General features: G+C 48.6%; 5 protein-coding genes, 1 non-coding gene and 1 pseudogene across 7 annotated transcripts; 5 read left to right on the top strand and 2 right to left on the bottom strand.

Moving 5' to 3' along the window:
- Positions 1-1,404: 1,404 nt before the first annotated feature.
- On the bottom strand, positions 1,405-1,839 carry BC939DRAFT_403131 (uncharacterized protein; the record flags this gene model as incomplete). Its single annotated transcript, XM_051552720.1, has 2 exons — positions 1,405-1,580; positions 1,683-1,839. Coding segments are annotated over 2 exons (333 nt in total), but the record flags the coding sequence as incomplete, so codon positions are not given.
- A 3,250-nt stretch (positions 1,840-5,089) lies between these two features.
- On the top strand, positions 5,090-6,873 carry BC939DRAFT_467195 (uncharacterized protein). Its single transcript, XM_051557744.1, has 5 exons — positions 5,090-5,244; positions 5,523-5,668; positions 5,801-6,349; positions 6,458-6,527; positions 6,642-6,873. Exons 1-5 carry the CDS (start codon positions 5,208-5,210, stop codon positions 6,761-6,763), a joined length of 924 nt encoding a protein of 307 aa, XP_051407103.1. The 5' UTR covers positions 5,090-5,207; the 3' UTR covers positions 6,764-6,873.
- A 2,673-nt stretch (positions 6,874-9,546) lies between these two features.
- On the bottom strand, positions 9,547-9,619 carry BC939DRAFT_t174 (annotated as a pseudogene). The gene has a single exon. The product of its transcript is annotated as a tRNA-OTHER (tRNA).
- A 109-nt stretch (positions 9,620-9,728) lies between these two features.
- Positions 9,729-9,809, top strand: BC939DRAFT_t175. The gene has a single exon. It is a non-coding gene; the product is annotated as a tRNA-Ser (tRNA).
- A 65-nt stretch (positions 9,810-9,874) lies between these two features.
- BC939DRAFT_467189 (uncharacterized protein) lies at positions 9,875-10,828 on the top strand. The gene is made up of 3 exons (XM_051557743.1): positions 9,875-10,054; positions 10,178-10,440; positions 10,546-10,828. The coding sequence occupies exons 1-3, from the start codon at positions 9,920-9,922 to the stop codon at positions 10,811-10,813; spliced, it is 666 nt and encodes a 221-aa protein (XP_051407102.1). The 5' UTR covers positions 9,875-9,919; the 3' UTR covers positions 10,814-10,828.
- On the top strand, positions 10,676-11,875 carry BC939DRAFT_19869 (uncharacterized protein). The gene has a single exon (XM_051550592.1). It carries the CDS (start codon positions 10,907-10,909, stop codon positions 11,750-11,752), a length of 846 nt encoding a protein of 281 aa, XP_051407101.1. The 5' UTR covers positions 10,676-10,906; the 3' UTR covers positions 11,753-11,875.
- An 894-nt stretch (positions 11,876-12,769) lies between these two features.
- BC939DRAFT_467187 (uncharacterized protein) lies at positions 12,770-13,941 on the top strand. The gene is made up of 3 exons (XM_051557742.1): positions 12,770-12,838; positions 13,128-13,695; positions 13,736-13,941. The coding sequence occupies exons 2-3, from the start codon at positions 13,531-13,533 to the stop codon at positions 13,844-13,846; spliced, it is 276 nt and encodes a 91-aa protein (XP_051407100.1). The 5' UTR covers positions 12,770-12,838; positions 13,128-13,530; the 3' UTR covers positions 13,847-13,941.
- Positions 13,942-15,902: the final 1,961 nt, after the last annotated feature.

The following is a 15,902-nucleotide window of genomic DNA, read 5'->3' as shown; positions in this document are numbered from 1 at the left end:
TCCATGCAGCCTGCCTCTGTTCCTGGATGGTGAGCTGGGATCTTGCATTGTAGAACCAACCATATATATTTACGATACTGTACATGAATATGATGGGTCTTGTCTTCTTACCCACGCGCTAGTTCCATGAAATATCAGCGCACATTCAATTCCTTCTTAAGGTAGCCGCTGCTTCCCTTGCATCTGTTGTTGGTTCTGTTGTTGGTTCTGTTGTTGGTGCTGCTGTAGCACTCGCGACCATTCTACGGCGCTCTCATCTAGCCCTTTCTCACATACAGCCCGCTGTAACGCTCGAAACCGTATATATGCATCCCGTTCCTCTGGATCGCCTATCTGGGCCAGCACTGCATCCTGCATCCTCTCGTAAGACACATTCTCCGCTGCTATCCCTCCTTCTTCATCTTCATCTTCCTCCTCCTTGCTCTTCTCCCCCTCCTTGTCCGTATGGCCTATTTCGGATTCTATGCCCTCACACGCCATAACAGCTGCAACCAAGATTTCAAAGTTGCGCGACACACCTCCTGGAGGATCTCTTGTCGGTCTATCATGTATCGCTTGCATTTGCAATCTAACAGAAAACGAGAACCAGGAACCAAGGGACGAAAAAACATATATTAGAAAACCCGGAGATTTCATTTTCCCCTTCTCATAAAAATATCTTCTAGGACTGGAGAACCATACCTTCGACACTTCTCCACAAAGCTCAGTCGAATGCTCTTTTCCGGTATGCGGTAGACAGCCCCTGTAGGATCATGAATCAGTGTAGACTTGACCTTTGTTACCCTGGGCTGTGGAGGCGCCTCCTCAATGATCTCGATATCACCATCGTTGGGCGCAAATGGGTCTACGACTTCCACAGGGAGAGCATTTCTCCGTTTCCGCCGTCTGGGCTACGTTCATCAAAACGGTTACACACAGTGGCGAGTTATCGTTGTCAGCAGGTGCAGTTTGAGGAAAGCGCTTTGATCTCGTAAACAATGACGACATAAAGCAGATACACGGGCTCAAACATCTAGACCTCCGCTTTTTTTTTTTTTTCATACTCACCAGGACATGATCAACGTGGTTTGGGCACATCCACTTGCGCGTCGTCGGCGGGCGGGACGCCAGCGGCGGATTGAGGCAGTCAAGGTGCCAATGCAGCGGACAATGCTCGCAACTAATCATCATTCGACCGCCCCAGGCACTCTTGTTGCAGTGGAAACATATCCGAATGCCTCCATGTTTATCGCGTAGTTGAAGCGGGTCCTCTACTACAGACGAGACATGTGACCCTGACCCCGATGTCGTCTCTGAGGGCTTGTAATCCAACATGTCGACGTATTCACCATCGCTGTTGGTCTCCACTGCAAAAGCAGGGAACATAGACAAAGGCAGTGAATAAAAAATAAAAAATAAAAAAGGTTAGGGCAGCTGAGAACAGTGGTACAGCGCGAGGATAGAGTTCAAATGGGAATCAACCACAAAGGCCGTACCTCCTCTGAAGAAGGTTCGTATCTCAGATGGAAGAGAAAAGGCCCTTGGATTCATGCGGTCAACGGCGTCCAGCAAGCGCTGAAAGATCCCAGGAGGATTGGGCTCTGGAGGAATCTACAGTGGTAATAAGAAGGCGAAAAAATAATGTTCGGTTGGTGGCAAACAATTGTTGTGCAGACCCAGGTCATCGTGGATAAAACTCTCACTCACCAACACTGCTCGGCATTCGTTGCAGTTCCACTCGTCCGGGAGATTTTGTGGGTCCATGGGAGGCTGACAACAGGAGAAATGAAAGGCCCTCGGACAAGAGTCGCAGCAAATAAATTCGCCTAGCCCCATACAACTCTCGCAATAGTCATTGTTATGCTAATACATTCGGAAAGCGCAGTATCCTAACAGTTAATACCGCCTCGAAAGGCTCGATTCATTATCACCACTGCCAAAAAAAAAAAAAAAAAAAAAAAAAAAGGCGCTTGCGTTGTACCTTGAGTGCATATTCATCTCCTGTAACGGAGAATAAGCCTTTGGGGATCACATGCTTCTTTTCTCTGAAAGCAGCATAGAAAAAGACAGTTATTGCGACAAAATTAGAAACCGGCGGCTCCAAATTCCCTGACAATGGCTTATACATCTGCATTTGTTAACCACAGTCCAGTCGCACGTTGCTTACTCGCGTGGACCATCAGAAGGCATTTTTTTGCGACGAGAAAGGTATCCGTCTCGCTGGTCCTGGACCTTGATCTTTTTGACTACGTCCGCACTTGGGCTCCTAGTTCGCTTGTTACTACTATCTGCATCTCCTGGTGCCGCTGCGGATCCCTGCCGTGAAGTTGCGCGTCCTTGAGCAGTCTGAGAATGCGTCGCTCCGTATCCGTCGTCATCATCCGTCTTCCGCCGTCGCCGTCTCGACTGGACAATATCCGTCATTTTCTCCTGCTCCAGAGAGGCAGACGATGACCGAGACTGGCCTGAAGGCGAATATGATGACATTGCTCCGTAATCTTGGGTAGGGCCGCGTTGAGGTCGATCCCCCATATGACCTGGTCCTGTGCTTCCTCTGAATGGTGTAGGTGCTGACGAAACAGAAGCGATTTTGCTGGGTATAGTTCCACTGGAGTTGTTAATAGCCGTGTGAGACGTAACTGGCTGTACAGGCTGAGGCACAAAGGGAGACGGCAAAGAGGCACTTGGACTGGACCCAGGCAAAACTGAGAGCCTTTTCCGCGCCCCGCGCAGCGACATCTGTCTCGTCGTCGGTTTCGATGATAATCGTGATGGGCTGGCTGCTGAAGACACTGAGATGCTCCCTGATAACGAGGACGTCGAGGGCGGGATCCCTAGAGAAGCCCGCTCACGGTTTCGCTTGGGTTTCGAGGCCGATGCAGCAGCTTCAAAGTCGGGGGAGTCTAAGAGGCGCAATAGGGCCGATGTTTGCTCCGCCTCGGTATCATTTGCTTCCATTAAGCATCCATCATACGGCTCTTGCTTTGTCTCCTCAATAGCTTTTTGTGTCGATGAGTGAACGAAACGTTCGTTTCTCTGTACACCATTTTGGGCTGGTACTTGATTAGACTGCACCGTATCCTGTTCCCCACACCTTGATTGAGCCGTAGGCAACGATGACGACGGCGAAGACATAATCTCCTGACAAGACATTAGGTCGTCAACGTTTAACGTTTGAGGTCCCTTCGCTTCAGCCATACCGTACTGCGCCCGCTCCTCTAATTGTAGTGGCTGTTCTGGCTGCTTGAATAAGGCTGGAAAAGGCGATGCAGGCTCTACAGGAGGCAGAAAGCAATCCTTGGAGTTGTACCCGTCCAATTGAGTTCCGGTTTGGTCTGAGAGGTTTTGGACCGTCGATGCAACGAAAAGCATCCTTCCTGTTCACGATACGTTAGCTCAGCAACGTCTCCTTGTTTACTTGGCCGTGAGAATGCCTCTCTTCTTAAGACGAATGCTCCGCTTTGTGTGCTGTTTCTCCAGTAATCGTCGATGTCTTGGCCGGCAGATGTATATACGGACTAGTTCTGTCTTGAACGCCTTGCGCCTTGCTATCCTGCGATCTTGCGGTAAGTCGAGGGCTCCTGAAGGGTAGGTTGGGGGATGCGGAAGAGAGGGAAAAGAGAAAGAAGAAAAGAGGGAAATGGGATCAAACAAAATTTTATTTCTCTCTAGGGCCGATTCCGAGTTAGACATGCGTCATGGAAGATTGGCCATACCAAAAAATACTACATTTACAAATACAGACCAGGTCTTTTGTCAAACCAACAAACGGATAAATCACGGCGATAGAAGGGGCGGGACAGACGAGACCATTGTTAGCTAATATATTGCCATATGCAAATGTGCTGCACATCTTTAACTGTGAAGGAAATACAGGATTGCAGGAGGGAGGGAGGCTCGCAGAAATGCCCATACAAGCGTTCGTTATGATGCACGCAGCAGCAATACGCTTCTTTTCAAAGGGATACGGCATGAAGGACATGAATGAAAAAACGGGGTACAACAGGGACAGCCAATGAGGCTAACGGCGGTGGAGGGCTGTTAATTTCTTGATCGTGACACCATCTTGTATTGTACGGCGGTAGATATCTCTGGGAATGCAATTGGGTCCAAAATACTAAAACTTGTCCGGCGATCTCACTAGAGCGCAAAACCGAAGGAGACGTATCCCATGGTATCACCGCCTTTTCTGTGTAGGAATTATTAAAGAATATATTTCACTCATTGGAAAACACGAGTGCTATTTTTATGTCCAAACCCTCTCCTCGCTGAATCGCCAGGTATTTAAAGAAAAGGCGTGCATTAAGCACAAAGGATGACTTTCTAACATTGTACAAAGCAGGCCTCGTTGCGCCGATCATGGATCCCTTTATTTATCAAGAAATCATTTGATCCGCCCCTTCCAATGAACCATAGCATACTCTGCATTTTGCCTTCGAACATATTAGCCAGTATCAAAGCTACCAAGTTAAAAACAGACAAGCGCGCTGTGGCCGGAGGTGTTTTATGGTCCTTAGATGACCCTTTTTCCGCAGTTGTCCCGGCCAAAAGAGACTCGCCAGATGCGCAAGCGTAGCGAACAGTGTCTATAAATTCTGTCCGCAAGCCGTTTCTCATAGCTTCTTGATAGAGGCAGCCATACCGAAACAGCGCCTCGGAAAGAGCGGAAGCCATCGTAAGCAGGGTGGGGTCCAATTACACGTGCAGATTGAAGTGAAGGGCAATTGCGATATGACTTCAATGAACTGTCGCTCCAAGGGATTGAGCACAGGTCGCTTTTTATGAAAGAGAATGCAGAGCATCGACTATAGGCCTTCGACATCATGAATGTGTCGCTGCTGAGAATTAGCGGATTGACGATCCAGGGCGCTGATACAGTCGACGGTATTGCAGGTGCAAAAGAGAGAGGCAAACATCGTCAGGGGTAAGCGAACGTATCAGCAACTGTCATGCAAGCAAAGGGATAGCGGATCAAATGCCGATGCCAGCTGTCGACTATGATGCTTTTTAACAAGTTGCTTAGCCCAGGGATGGCGATGCGTTGTATGTGTGTGTGCAAGTGTGAAATCTTTTGAGCCACACAAGGCACATTTGCGCCCAATGGTAAGTGCCTCTTTTGTTTCTGGACTTTTTTGCTCCTTGACATTTGCACTCGACGCACACAGCATCACGACCCACTTTGGTCCTTGTATCCGTCTAGGGCAACCCACCAGCAAAACACACTCAATATGTCAGGCGTGGAAGTGTACCGCGCCAAGGTGGCAGGTAACCACCTCATGCATCGGAACAAGAAAAGCATCGTACACATCCACTTGTCACCAAACAGCCAACTTCCACTCACACCTTTCCCATCGCACCATTTGTCAATTCTTTCGAAAATAAACGAGCATTGAGTAGCCATTGTGGACTTGATCTGCATTTCAACCCTACACATTGACATTCCTAGACTGATTAAGCTTGAGTCTTAAGTATGCTCTCTTTCAAAGAACGTTTTCTAACCAAAGTCATTGACGTTTTATTCCTGCACTCTTTGTTGGCCATAGAGCTCATCCGCCAGGCCGATATTTCAACAGTGTCCGCACGCGGCATCCGCAAGCAGATCGAGACCCTCACTGGCACCAGTCTGGCTGATGTGAAGCGTGAATTTGACGAGCTTGTGATGGAGATATATGAGAAGATCAGTGACGAAGTACGTCCTTTGAGTGTTCTCTTTCTACTTGAATACGTTTATATTACCATCTGGGAATGCCTCCAAGTTGAATTCGGTGTATATTCATCTCATTGACACATTGTGCTTGTGAACTTTGATGGTTCCAAATAGATCGATCGCTCGGTATTGAATGATGGTCATACTACTGGATCAAACGGTGTTAAGCAACCACAACACCAACAACCACAGCAACTCTCATTCGGTGGATTCGCCCTGCCGCCAACGTCTTATGTGCCGCCAAAATCTGCGCCGGCTCCCGCTCCCATCAAAATGGAATCCGAAGATGAGGATGAGGAAGAAGACGGCGACGATGGTAACGCCTCTGATTCGTCGTATTCTTCTGTGGATGAAGACAAGGGAAGCGCCTCCAAAAAGGCAAAAACATCCTCCTCCTCCAAGAAATCATCCACAAAGACCAAGGCAAAGACGAAGTCAACGACAAAAGCGAAGGCTAAGCCAAAAGCAAAGACCTCCAAGAGCTCAACATCGTCCACCAAAAAGGACAAGAAGAAGGATGAAGACAAGCCCAAGAGAAAGCAGCCTTTGAATGAAGATGGAACGGTCAAGCAGGTAGGCTTTATGAAACCTCTTGTCATCAGTGACCAGCTGATGGATGTCGTTGGAAAGCATGGCACGACAGGACCTTCCGGCAAAGTAGAGGTAAGAGCAGAATGACAGAATCCAAAGACAACAAAATACGAACGGAGGGCCTCTGCAGATGCTAATTCGGCCTTTTTTCTCTCTTCCTCTTGCTTTTTTATCGTTTAGATGGCTCGTCCCACTGTTGTCAAGCATCTGTGGACCTACATAAGAGAACATTCACTGCAGGACCCAAAGGGTAGGAATTATCGACCGAGCAATTTCATCTCTCCGTTTCGCTCAAAGTCTGAAATTTGGATTTCACGCTAACTTTTTTTTTTTTTTTTTTTTTCTTTTTCAAACGACCTTGTAGATGGGCGCATGATCCTTTGCGACGCGAAATTGAAGGCATTATTTGGAGAGGACAGGGTCAGCTCGTTCTCAATGAACAAATATCTGAAGGGCCATTTGACGAAAGTGGAAGAAGTCGTATGAGTGCGGAGATTGATTGCGGAGCTGTGGCAGGACGGGACGTAGATGCGGGGATACCTTTTTTTTCTTCTACAGACAGAATAAAGCAAAACAGGGCTGGCCTTTCGGATTGCAAACTTTGAGTTTACTTTGATTGCTATCAGAATGTCGGCGTTTATATCTCTTCTTAATGAAAGAGGCTATGAGAATTGGCGCTGTTTTTAAGAACCAGCCTCCTTCTAAGGGCCGGAAAAAAAAGACAAGACCATTCCTCTTCACTCTGGATCAATACGCTTCCGTGGACCTAGGACTTTAGAAAGGTTTGAAAAAAGTTATGGGTGAACTAGGGTGGAGCAAGGAAAGGAGGGTACGAAGGCAAGGCGGCAGAGAGAAACAGTAGGATAGCACCCAAAAGTACGAACTAATTACAAATAAACGGGATTCGACACTAACTGCGCAAGGGGTCTCAGCAACAACTGAATCGAGAAATCAAATCTACAACATTAGAATCGCGCGGGTGGCAAACAGGAACCAGGAACCGAGAATTAGTTTTATTACAAACAGATTGGTCCTGCTTTTTAGATCTGCCACTGTATATGCGCGCTTAGGGCGGATACAACAAAAGAGAAGCAACCAGGAAAAGAACCATAAAGCGGGAAGGAATAAAACTGAACAGGTGCGGCGCTAACACAAACAGGATGCAGAGAGGGTGGACGCAGAATGGGCGAAGTATCTCAAAAGGAGACATGCATGCCACCAATCTTTTTTTTTTTTTTATATAACAAATTGACTCTGCAAATCTGTCAGACCTAACTAGCAATGATCTCTGCAGTCGTCCTTTCCATCAAAGTACGATCCACAGTCGCCAGTTGACAGGTCACATTCCCCGGGCCTGCCCCTAGGGCCTGCGCAGCAATTGCCACACCTCATCAGTGTGTTAAAAGCTGAAAACACCTTGTTACAAGAAGGGTATCTTCCCCATCCCCTCCATAGTTGTCAACCGCCTCCTCCCTTGCAGACAATCCAGCAGCGTCCGGTCCGCTGCGTCTGGGTCAAGCATGGGGCCAGGGCAGCTCCCGTTTACATGGTCAGCGAGTAATGCACCACACGGACATTGGTCATCGTCGCTAATGTATCCATACCCATCACTCCAGTCCCCTCTCGGTCCCTTGCATGGAGTTCGTTTCATCTTGGCTGTGATCCCCCATTCTCGCTCTCGAGCAATGATGGCCTTGCAGCGTGGTTTCCAGATCAGCTCCGTAGCTTTCTCCTCAATAAAGCCGACGAACTTGTGAATGACCTGGCGCGCAATCGACGATGGCGAGGTAAATAGGCTGCCCCACTCCTTGATAAGGCTGACGGGTGTGATGCCACGGCATAAATCGCTGATGCTCCAGGTCAGATCCGGAGAGCGGTCATAATACTCGTCGCCTTTGAGCATTGATCGGGTCCCGGCAATACAGGGTAGACCTCGGATGTGGGTCTCGTTGTTAGGACAAACCCATCGAATGGGTTTCGGTGCAGCAGCGGCGGCTCCAGCGCGGATCCTATCACGCTCTTGCTGCTTCTTGCTGTTCTTGTTGTATGCGGTCGTTGCAGCTCGTCCCCACTTATCAATCTGCTGTAGCCCTTCGCGCCAGATCGCCTTTTTTTTTTTTTTTTTTTTTTATTAACATAAATCCCCATGAGCACAAGACGCATGGTCCGCAAAGGCCTTGAAGCCATAGATGCCTTCCATGCACGGCAGAGCCGCATCCCCTACCAACTATGTTGGCTTGAGGCGTCAAATTCATAACCCATGTCGCATAGCTAGCCTAACCTAACTCCTGCGTGACCTGTTGCGCGATACACGTCTCCTAATCCAGATCCAATGTTAATAAAGTTGTTTTTAAACCGAATAACCCCTCCATTATGTCCAACTTCCCTCGCCCCAAGCAATGCTGTAGCACCCTATAATCCGCGGTCCGTCTACCTTCCTGGATCTCCGTTGCAAGTAACCGTCTCCCTTTCAAATCAGAGAAATTCGCGCCAGATCGCCTTGTGGACAGTTGAAGATCGTGCAATTTTTTTTTTTTTTTTTTTATTCAACATGGCCTCCGAGAGAGAACAATCAGTGCTGGTTTCCTAGTGAATAGTCTCTGAGACTTGTGTCTATCTGGCCCTAAATCTTCTAGTGTGGCAGTCGCACCATCTCCAACAACTTCACTGTAACCTCCCTAAGCGTCCCGAGGTCTTTCTCCTGCGATCCGCTCGGCTAGCTGGCAGGCTCCTCACCTGCTAATCTGCCAAGACCATCTCTCCAATTGTAACCTGTACATCTGGGAGATGGTCTTGGTTTCTTGAGAGCACGGAATCCGTTCTACTGGCTTGCGAGCCGAATCCTCTACTATTGTAACATTTCCTCCACCTCCTCGTCCCGTCTTTCCTCCACCTGAGGTCACTGGATGTGAGCTCAGATTAGCCTATTATAAAGTGGGCCTACTCACTTTTGAACTTATACCTGTAACCCCGGCAGGGGTAGCTAAGACGCATGCTGCCAGTGCAGTGGAATAACTTGTACACCCTGGTGTATAGCTGGGAAGTTCTGAACCAGCGCCTCTCGAAGTCCGGAGGCTAGCGCAAGGGCGAAATTTATTCTGAGCATTTTGTCAAGCGTTAAGGAAGGGGAAAGGAAACCCACAACGAGTACATGGGGTAGTGCCACTCAATGTGGGGGTCGCCGGGGAAAGGAAACCCACATAACTGAAGTGGGGTAGTACGCCCAACTCATGCTCCAAATAAATTTCTATGCGTAGCACATATTACTGTGCTTTAACCAGGGCTCGAACCTGGTCCCTTCGCGTTACAAGGGAGGTGCCCTGACCAGTATGCTAACTGAGCCATCGGGCCTAGTTGAAGATCGTGCAATTATAGAATGTGCAACTATAGAATGTGCACTTAGAGAATATAATAATTGATACTTATAATTCTTAAAAGTACACCGAAAAAGGTCAACATGGCCGAGCGGTTAAGGCGTGAGACTAGAAATCTCATGGGTTCTCCCGCGCAGGTTCAAATCCTGCTGTTGACGCGAATTCTTTTTGCTATTTTACCAACATTTGAGAGCTTGTTTGATGTGGTACCTTTTTTTTTCAGCGACATTCCTCTCATCACATCACCAACCCTTGATCAGCCATCGCAATGTCAGCCGGTTTGTCAGAAGAAAGCTTGGAGGAGCAAGGGGAGAGTGCGCAGGAGATTCTGTTTTTCCCGCCACTATGGCAACAGCGACGAAACCTTGCTCGGCGTATCATTGACGAGCACCATGCGACATCTGTAAGGACCTTGCTGTTTGTTTTTTCTTCCACAGTACGCCAACATTTCTTCCGCAGGCTTGAGATAGCGAGAAAATAACCGTTGAATGTCATTACACTCAATACATCGACTTGCGTCGTACAGGTCATTGACTTTGGATGCGGTGAGGCTGCACTGATGTCTTTTTTGATCTGGGAGTCGAGCGGCGAGCATCCGATTACACGCCTCTCCGGGGTGGATATGGATGAGAGTCGACTTACCCTCGCGACTGATGCATGCCAACCGCAGGATTATGAGCTCGGATCGAACCTACGAGTGAACAAGTTGGCGATCGAAATATACCATGGATCTGTCGCACAAGCAGATAGCCGAATGATCGGATTCGATGCCCTAGCGTGTCTTGAGGTGTAATGTCACCCTTTCAATGCTACCTGGTTTTCGATTGGCCCCTCTTTATGGTTGGTTGAGAAATACTAAATGTTGTCTCCTGTTCATGAACCGTGTGTAACCAGGGTGGAACATTTGGATCCTGACGTGCTGGAACAGTTCTGGGGCGTCGTGCTTGGTAAACTAAGGCCAAAGCTAGTCATCGTTTCCACTCCCAATGCAGAGTTCAACGTGTACTTTCCACAGCTCAAATACGGCACACCCGAGGCAGTGTTCCGTAACGATGACCATCGATTCGAATGGACGCGTCAGGAATTTGAAGATTGGTACGGTGCTTCGCGTATCGGTACCAATTGTCAGCTCAAGATAATTAACCACGGCGATTTTTACTGACCTATGCCTTGATGGCCTCTTCCTTCATGACTTGATAGGTGCAAGCAGGCAGCCAAAGAATGCCATTACAACGTTTCATTCACAGGAGTAGGGATGCTCTCGCATGGCGATCCTGCAGTCGGATGCTGTACGCAGTTTGCGATTCTAACGCGAGACGATTCCCCATCACCTACAGCAACATCGGCAACCATAGCAGAAACGGCAGAAACAACAAAATCAGGGACACAAGAGTTCTACAATCTGTTCTCGAGGATCGATTACCCGACCTACGAGACCGTGCATACGGATGAGGAGGCTCTGGAGTTTCTTCACGACAAAATCGCGCGTATCCGCCCAAGGCCGCCACTCGAGCGCACAGAGGATGACTACTACGACGATTACTGGATAAATGGTTGTATGCAAAACGGACAGGTTCAGGATTCCGGGGCGACTGAAGCCAAGGACAACAAGGAAAGCACTCCAGAATCGGAAATTGAGCTTGGCGTTCTCGATCTGGAGGACCTTTGGGGTTCCTTGGATGTACGGCAACGGTGTAAGCGGCGGTCTGAATTTATTCGAATCCTGGGAACGAGTTCACTGGTGCGCTTGGATGTCGCGGAGGACAAGATACGGTACGATGAGGAGAGCGCATTTTGGAAGGAATGGGATGAACGGGATGCGCGGAGATATGCGTTACACGACACATTGGATCCTACGGGTAGTGATTGCAACGAATACAACGATGACGATCAATACGAGACGGAACCATACAACGAAAAGCATTTGTCGCTGGTAGAGTGCCAGCAGGAGGAAGGATGGGATAATCAAGGACAACATTTCGACAGCTGGTCTGAGAATGTTCAGAGTCCATGGCTGCAGAGTAGTCAGAGTGCGTGGAGCGAGACCGAGTGGCATACAAAGCATGATACTAAGGATACTGAAGAAGTTTATTCACCATGAAACACGCCGCTTCACGAACCGGACCTTTCGCAGACAACCCGTAGTGCTCTGGAAGAGTCAACAGGCATTTTTTCAGTCAATGGTCTATTCATAAACAGGAAGCGGCTGCTGTTGTTTACTCGCTTTGCTAAACTGTGTTACAATCTACGGAAAATCAAATACAACGAAATATATCTTCGGTGAGATATTTTGCATTTAGCGAGAGAACAACAGCCAGACGAAGGCACTATTCATCGAGGAACCACATTATTCTCTTACTGCCATACAAATGGAACGTTTAAAGGCTCGATAGCTTAAAAAAGGTGGGCCCCTGTACTTAGGCCTAAAGAGTGACCAATGGACAAATGCTACCCAGAAAACGCGTGAGAGCAGGACACATGCTGCCTTTCTACAAAAGCACATAAAATATCATCCATGGCAATGGTAGCGATACTTTGACAGTATCAGTCGTGGGGGTGACACTATAACTAGATGATAAAGTAGCGACCACCCGATCTACCATATCGTCCGAAGTTTCTGGTGCTCCTTCGATCTGTCAGTCACTAGAATAAATAGTAAAGGTTGAGTAGGATGCTCAAACAAAGTACGCATTACAAGGAAAAACAGATATTAAACTCTATTCCCACCTACGCAACAGACATGAGCACACAGCGTACATGAGTGCACCTCCTATCACCTCGTAACCACGCGCTGGCACTGCTTAGGCCCAACCCACAGATAAATGACCCTCGAAGTGTCCCCATGCATTCGGCTGAGGGTTCTCCGCGCGATTGTGATTAGCACTCTCACGTTACCTTTACCGAGCCGCTTAGTGAGAGAGGGAATAAGAGCGTGGGATACCTGCAGGGTTTGCCACCAACTACAGACACAGCCACCGCACGTGCCCCAAATCTTTGTTGACTACACAGCTCTTTTCTTCTTCTCTTCTCTTTCCTTCTCTTTTCTTCTCTTTTCTTCTCTTTTCTTCTCTTTTCTTCTCTTTTCTTCTCCACTCCTCACACCTCCCACCTCCCACTATCCCTTCTGCACTATTCACTCTCTTCTGCACTCTTCACTATCTTGCGCGCAGCGGACAAGATCACCACAGTAAGTAGACCAGCGCGGTAAGCAATCAGAACTACAAAGCTCCTCCTCTTTTCCTTCCCCGCCAGCTGGCAACACAGCCACAGCCACAACCACAGCCACAACCACAACCACAGCCACAGCCACAGCCACTTCTGCCACCACTGCACCCGCCGCACCCACTTCTACTGCCACTGCACCTCCTGGCACGCACTCCACCTCTGTTTCTCGTCCACTGACCAGCTGGCCTTGCTCGGTCATACCCTACCCTGCCCTTCCTCTCCTTCCTCTCCTTCCTTTTGTCCCTTGACAGAGCAGCACTTCTCTCATCTCTACTCCCACAACAAACCCTCACAAGGTAGGCAAGACGCGTCCACTCTACCTTCCCTTGCACACAACCCACTCCCCTCTCACTTGTTGAGCTTTGTCATTAAGGCGGGGGACCCCAGAGCACCTTTATTCCACCCCTTTTCACGTGTATACGTGGGTGTGCTTTATAAATGCATAGAGTATGGCAGCTAGTATCAGTGCCATTTCGTGTGTGTCGGCTTGAAGAAGATTTGTTGCAGCACAACGGCAGCCAGGCGCAGTGCGACGGGTCCTACCACTGAACTACATGTGGATTCCTCACGCTGTGGAGGATGAAGCATTAGGCATGTCGCACATCATTTAATGTGTGCGGGGTGAGGGTAGGGCCTTAGAGCCACGATCCAACAATGACCCCCCGAGTGCTCCATTTAGTGACACAACGACACACGCCCACTCTGGTAATGCACTACCCCTTGTTGCTTCATGTACAGCATGCAAGCGCACCACTCCTTCTGCTCATGAGTATAGTGTGCTGGGGTCTTCTTTTGAGCCCATACGGCGCAGCACACTGGGTAGATGGCAAACGCAATACCGGTTGGGATATTTTCACAGCGAGCGGCATCCTATATTTGCACAATTTTCTACACTGTTGTTCTTCTTTCCGTTCCCACATCATGTTCTTGTGTGCTCCTTGAGCGCCAAGATGGAAATACGGATGTTTGAAACCGGATGGGTAGCTCGCTGTCCTTTTCTATGTAGTTTGTTTCTCGTTTCTTTCTGTTCTGCTGATTCTCAGTTCCCCAAGGCAAAACAAGAGGGATGGGTTGTGGAAGTTGGCATGTCTTCACAAGCTGTGTGATGTTGACAAGTTGCGTCTGCAGAGCTAGCAAATTCTTTCCTCTTTTGCATGTTCTCTCTCTTTATGGCTGCAAACACAACAACGCGAGCACGATGCGCACCGGACGGCACTGAACGGCGCCGGATGAGAGTACGACGACACCAGAGTGGCGTTGGGATGACGCTGGGATGACGCTGGGATGGCGCTGGGATGACGCTGGGATGGCGCTGGGATGGCACTGGAACGGCAGCGGGACGCGCTCAGGGCGATCGAGCGGGATGGCTGAGCAGGGCGATTGAATAAAACGGCCGAATAAGGACGACTTGAATGCAAATAAACAGTTATCACACATAACAAATACACAGATGCCAGCAGTGCTAACGAGAGCGGTGCGGAGCTTGTTGCTTTGGACGCATCGCCATGTTGTTTCTTTCGTCTTTGTCTTCGTTTCCTTTCTCTGTTTCCTTTTCTTTTGTCGCCATATTGCGCAAACAGCTATTAGGAACAGTACGTCATGTCCCTGCAGCCTAGCATGGCCTAGAATGGGAATGCTCCTTCAGGCTTTTTAGCACAGCTGTCCCTAGAACATAGATATCGCTCTGAAAGAGTCTTCTATCCCTCTCTTCACCTTAGGTTTGCACAGCCATGGCTTGCATCGACAACCAGCGGTTATACTCGCACTTATCCAGTACATGTGCTGTATCGCAGAGCCATCAGCCCTTGCCCATCATGATCGACGCGTCTTCGCCGACTTGACGCGTCAACCAGTGTTCTGAACATTTTCAGATAGAACTCTTCAGTGGATTCGAGCTCATCCATAGCATCGGCAAAACGTTTCCTTGACAAATGAATAGACAAAAAGCTGAGTGAATGTTAGCCGCTGCCTGCTTTAGAGAATGTAGCATCAATAGACCATTCGCGAAGATTCCGGCGTAAATAGTGTGGAGTATCTGAAGGAGGAGGTCTTTCACGTCGCTCAAGAGGGAGAGGGCTGAGAAGTGGGAGCGATGGGCTTTGGCGAGGACTGACTGCTGTTTTCAGCACATGCCTGAAGGATAGGAAGGCGTGATGCTGGCTCAATATCAGCTTCAAAAAGTATGACAGCACATCGGGAGAGACAGCAACGGTAGTAGAAGGAGGAGACGTACCAGAACAGGTAGTTAGTTTATTAGACACTATAGTCAGACTTCTTTTATAAACAATATATTTAAAGGGCGCGAAGTGGACCCGTACTGAGCGTGAAATGGACGCGACATGAATGAGGGGACTTTATCTGTTAGCAGGAGAGAAAAAAAGCGTGATAGGGCTGCCCCCTTTTGAGTTAATATTCGACAAGCCCAAGAGAGTGTATCCACATCTGCTTCAGACTGATGCAGAGGAAACCTGCCTCGATTCGGATAAATTGTGCTTGGGAGACCTCCTTGATAGGAGAGCGCATGAAGACCGATGTCATGCTTAGACACAAGCGTCAGCCATACCGCAACGTCAGCTGGAGCCGTGCATGGTTCTTAAGCAACGTCGTTAGATTTAGCCTTTGTCATGGCCATGGTCATCGATCTATTTGTTCTGTGTATTTACAGATGAAATAAGCGCCATAGGCCCAAAGGTGCCGGTACGCCATCATCTAGCGATTGGGGGCCATACGGTCTCAAACCTCCCGGACCGCCTCCTCTCCATGTTGCACATACTTGTTCATGAACTCTTTCTCCCTTGCGCAAATGCATGCGGACACTGCAGCGGATACCGATTGTAGACACATAACAAGGACCGATTTTATGTAAAATGAGCAGACTATCGACCCTTATGCTTCAATCGATTACGCGGATAGGTATCGTTCGCAGATATGGATAGGTACTCTGTGTAAAAGCGTCTCATTAATGGATTTGCGAGCCGCAGGGTCCTCGACAGATAAGCAGGTGAGTATGTGGAGAATGAATCTGG

This window comes from Gamsiella multidivaricata (genome assembly GCF_025024155.1).
Source record: "Gamsiella multidivaricata strain RSA 2152 chromosome Unknown BC939scaffold_105, whole genome shotgun sequence".
Taxonomy (NCBI): domain Eukaryota; kingdom Fungi; phylum Mortierellomycota; class Mortierellomycetes; order Mortierellales; family Mortierellaceae; genus Gamsiella; species Gamsiella multidivaricata.
Note: the sequence above shows the minus strand (reverse complement) of the source record. Positions and strands in the feature narration are given on the sequence as shown.

What these genes read in the sequence shown, in the direction of transcription:
- BC939DRAFT_467189 (XM_051557743.1), top strand. Translation starts at nt 9,920, where the DNA reads ATGTCAGCCGGTTTGTCAGAAGAAAGCTTGGAGGAGCAAGGGGAGAGT. An exon ending in ACGAGCACCATGCGACATCT is followed by an intron (nt 10,055 to 10,177) that starts GTAAGGACCTTG and finishes TGCGTCGTACAG; the next exon opens with GTCATTGACTTTGGATGCGG. An exon ending in GCCCTAGCGTGTCTTGAGGT is followed by an intron (nt 10,441 to 10,545) that starts GTAATGTCACCC and finishes GTGTGTAACCAG; the next exon opens with GGTGGAACATTTGGATCCTG.
- BC939DRAFT_467195 (XM_051557744.1), top strand. Translation starts at nt 5,208, where the DNA reads ATGTCAGGCGTGGAAGTGTACCGCGCCAAGGTGGCAG. An exon ending in GTACCGCGCCAAGGTGGCAG is followed by an intron (nt 5,245 to 5,522) that starts GTAACCACCTCA and finishes TGTTGGCCATAG; the next exon opens with AGCTCATCCGCCAGGCCGAT. An exon ending in ATGAGAAGATCAGTGACGAA is followed by an intron (nt 5,669 to 5,800) that starts GTACGTCCTTTG and finishes GGTTCCAAATAG; the next exon opens with ATCGATCGCTCGGTATTGAA.
- BC939DRAFT_19869 (XM_051550592.1), top strand. Translation starts at nt 10,907, where the DNA reads ATGCTCTCGCATGGCGATCCTGCAGTCGGATGCTGTACGCAGTTTGCG.
- BC939DRAFT_467187 (XM_051557742.1), top strand. Translation starts at nt 13,531, where the DNA reads ATGACCCCCCGAGTGCTCCATTTAGTGACACAACGACACACGCCCACT. An exon ending in CATACGGCGCAGCACACTGG is followed by an intron (nt 13,696 to 13,735) that starts GTAGATGGCAAA and finishes ATATTTTCACAG; the next exon opens with CGAGCGGCATCCTATATTTG.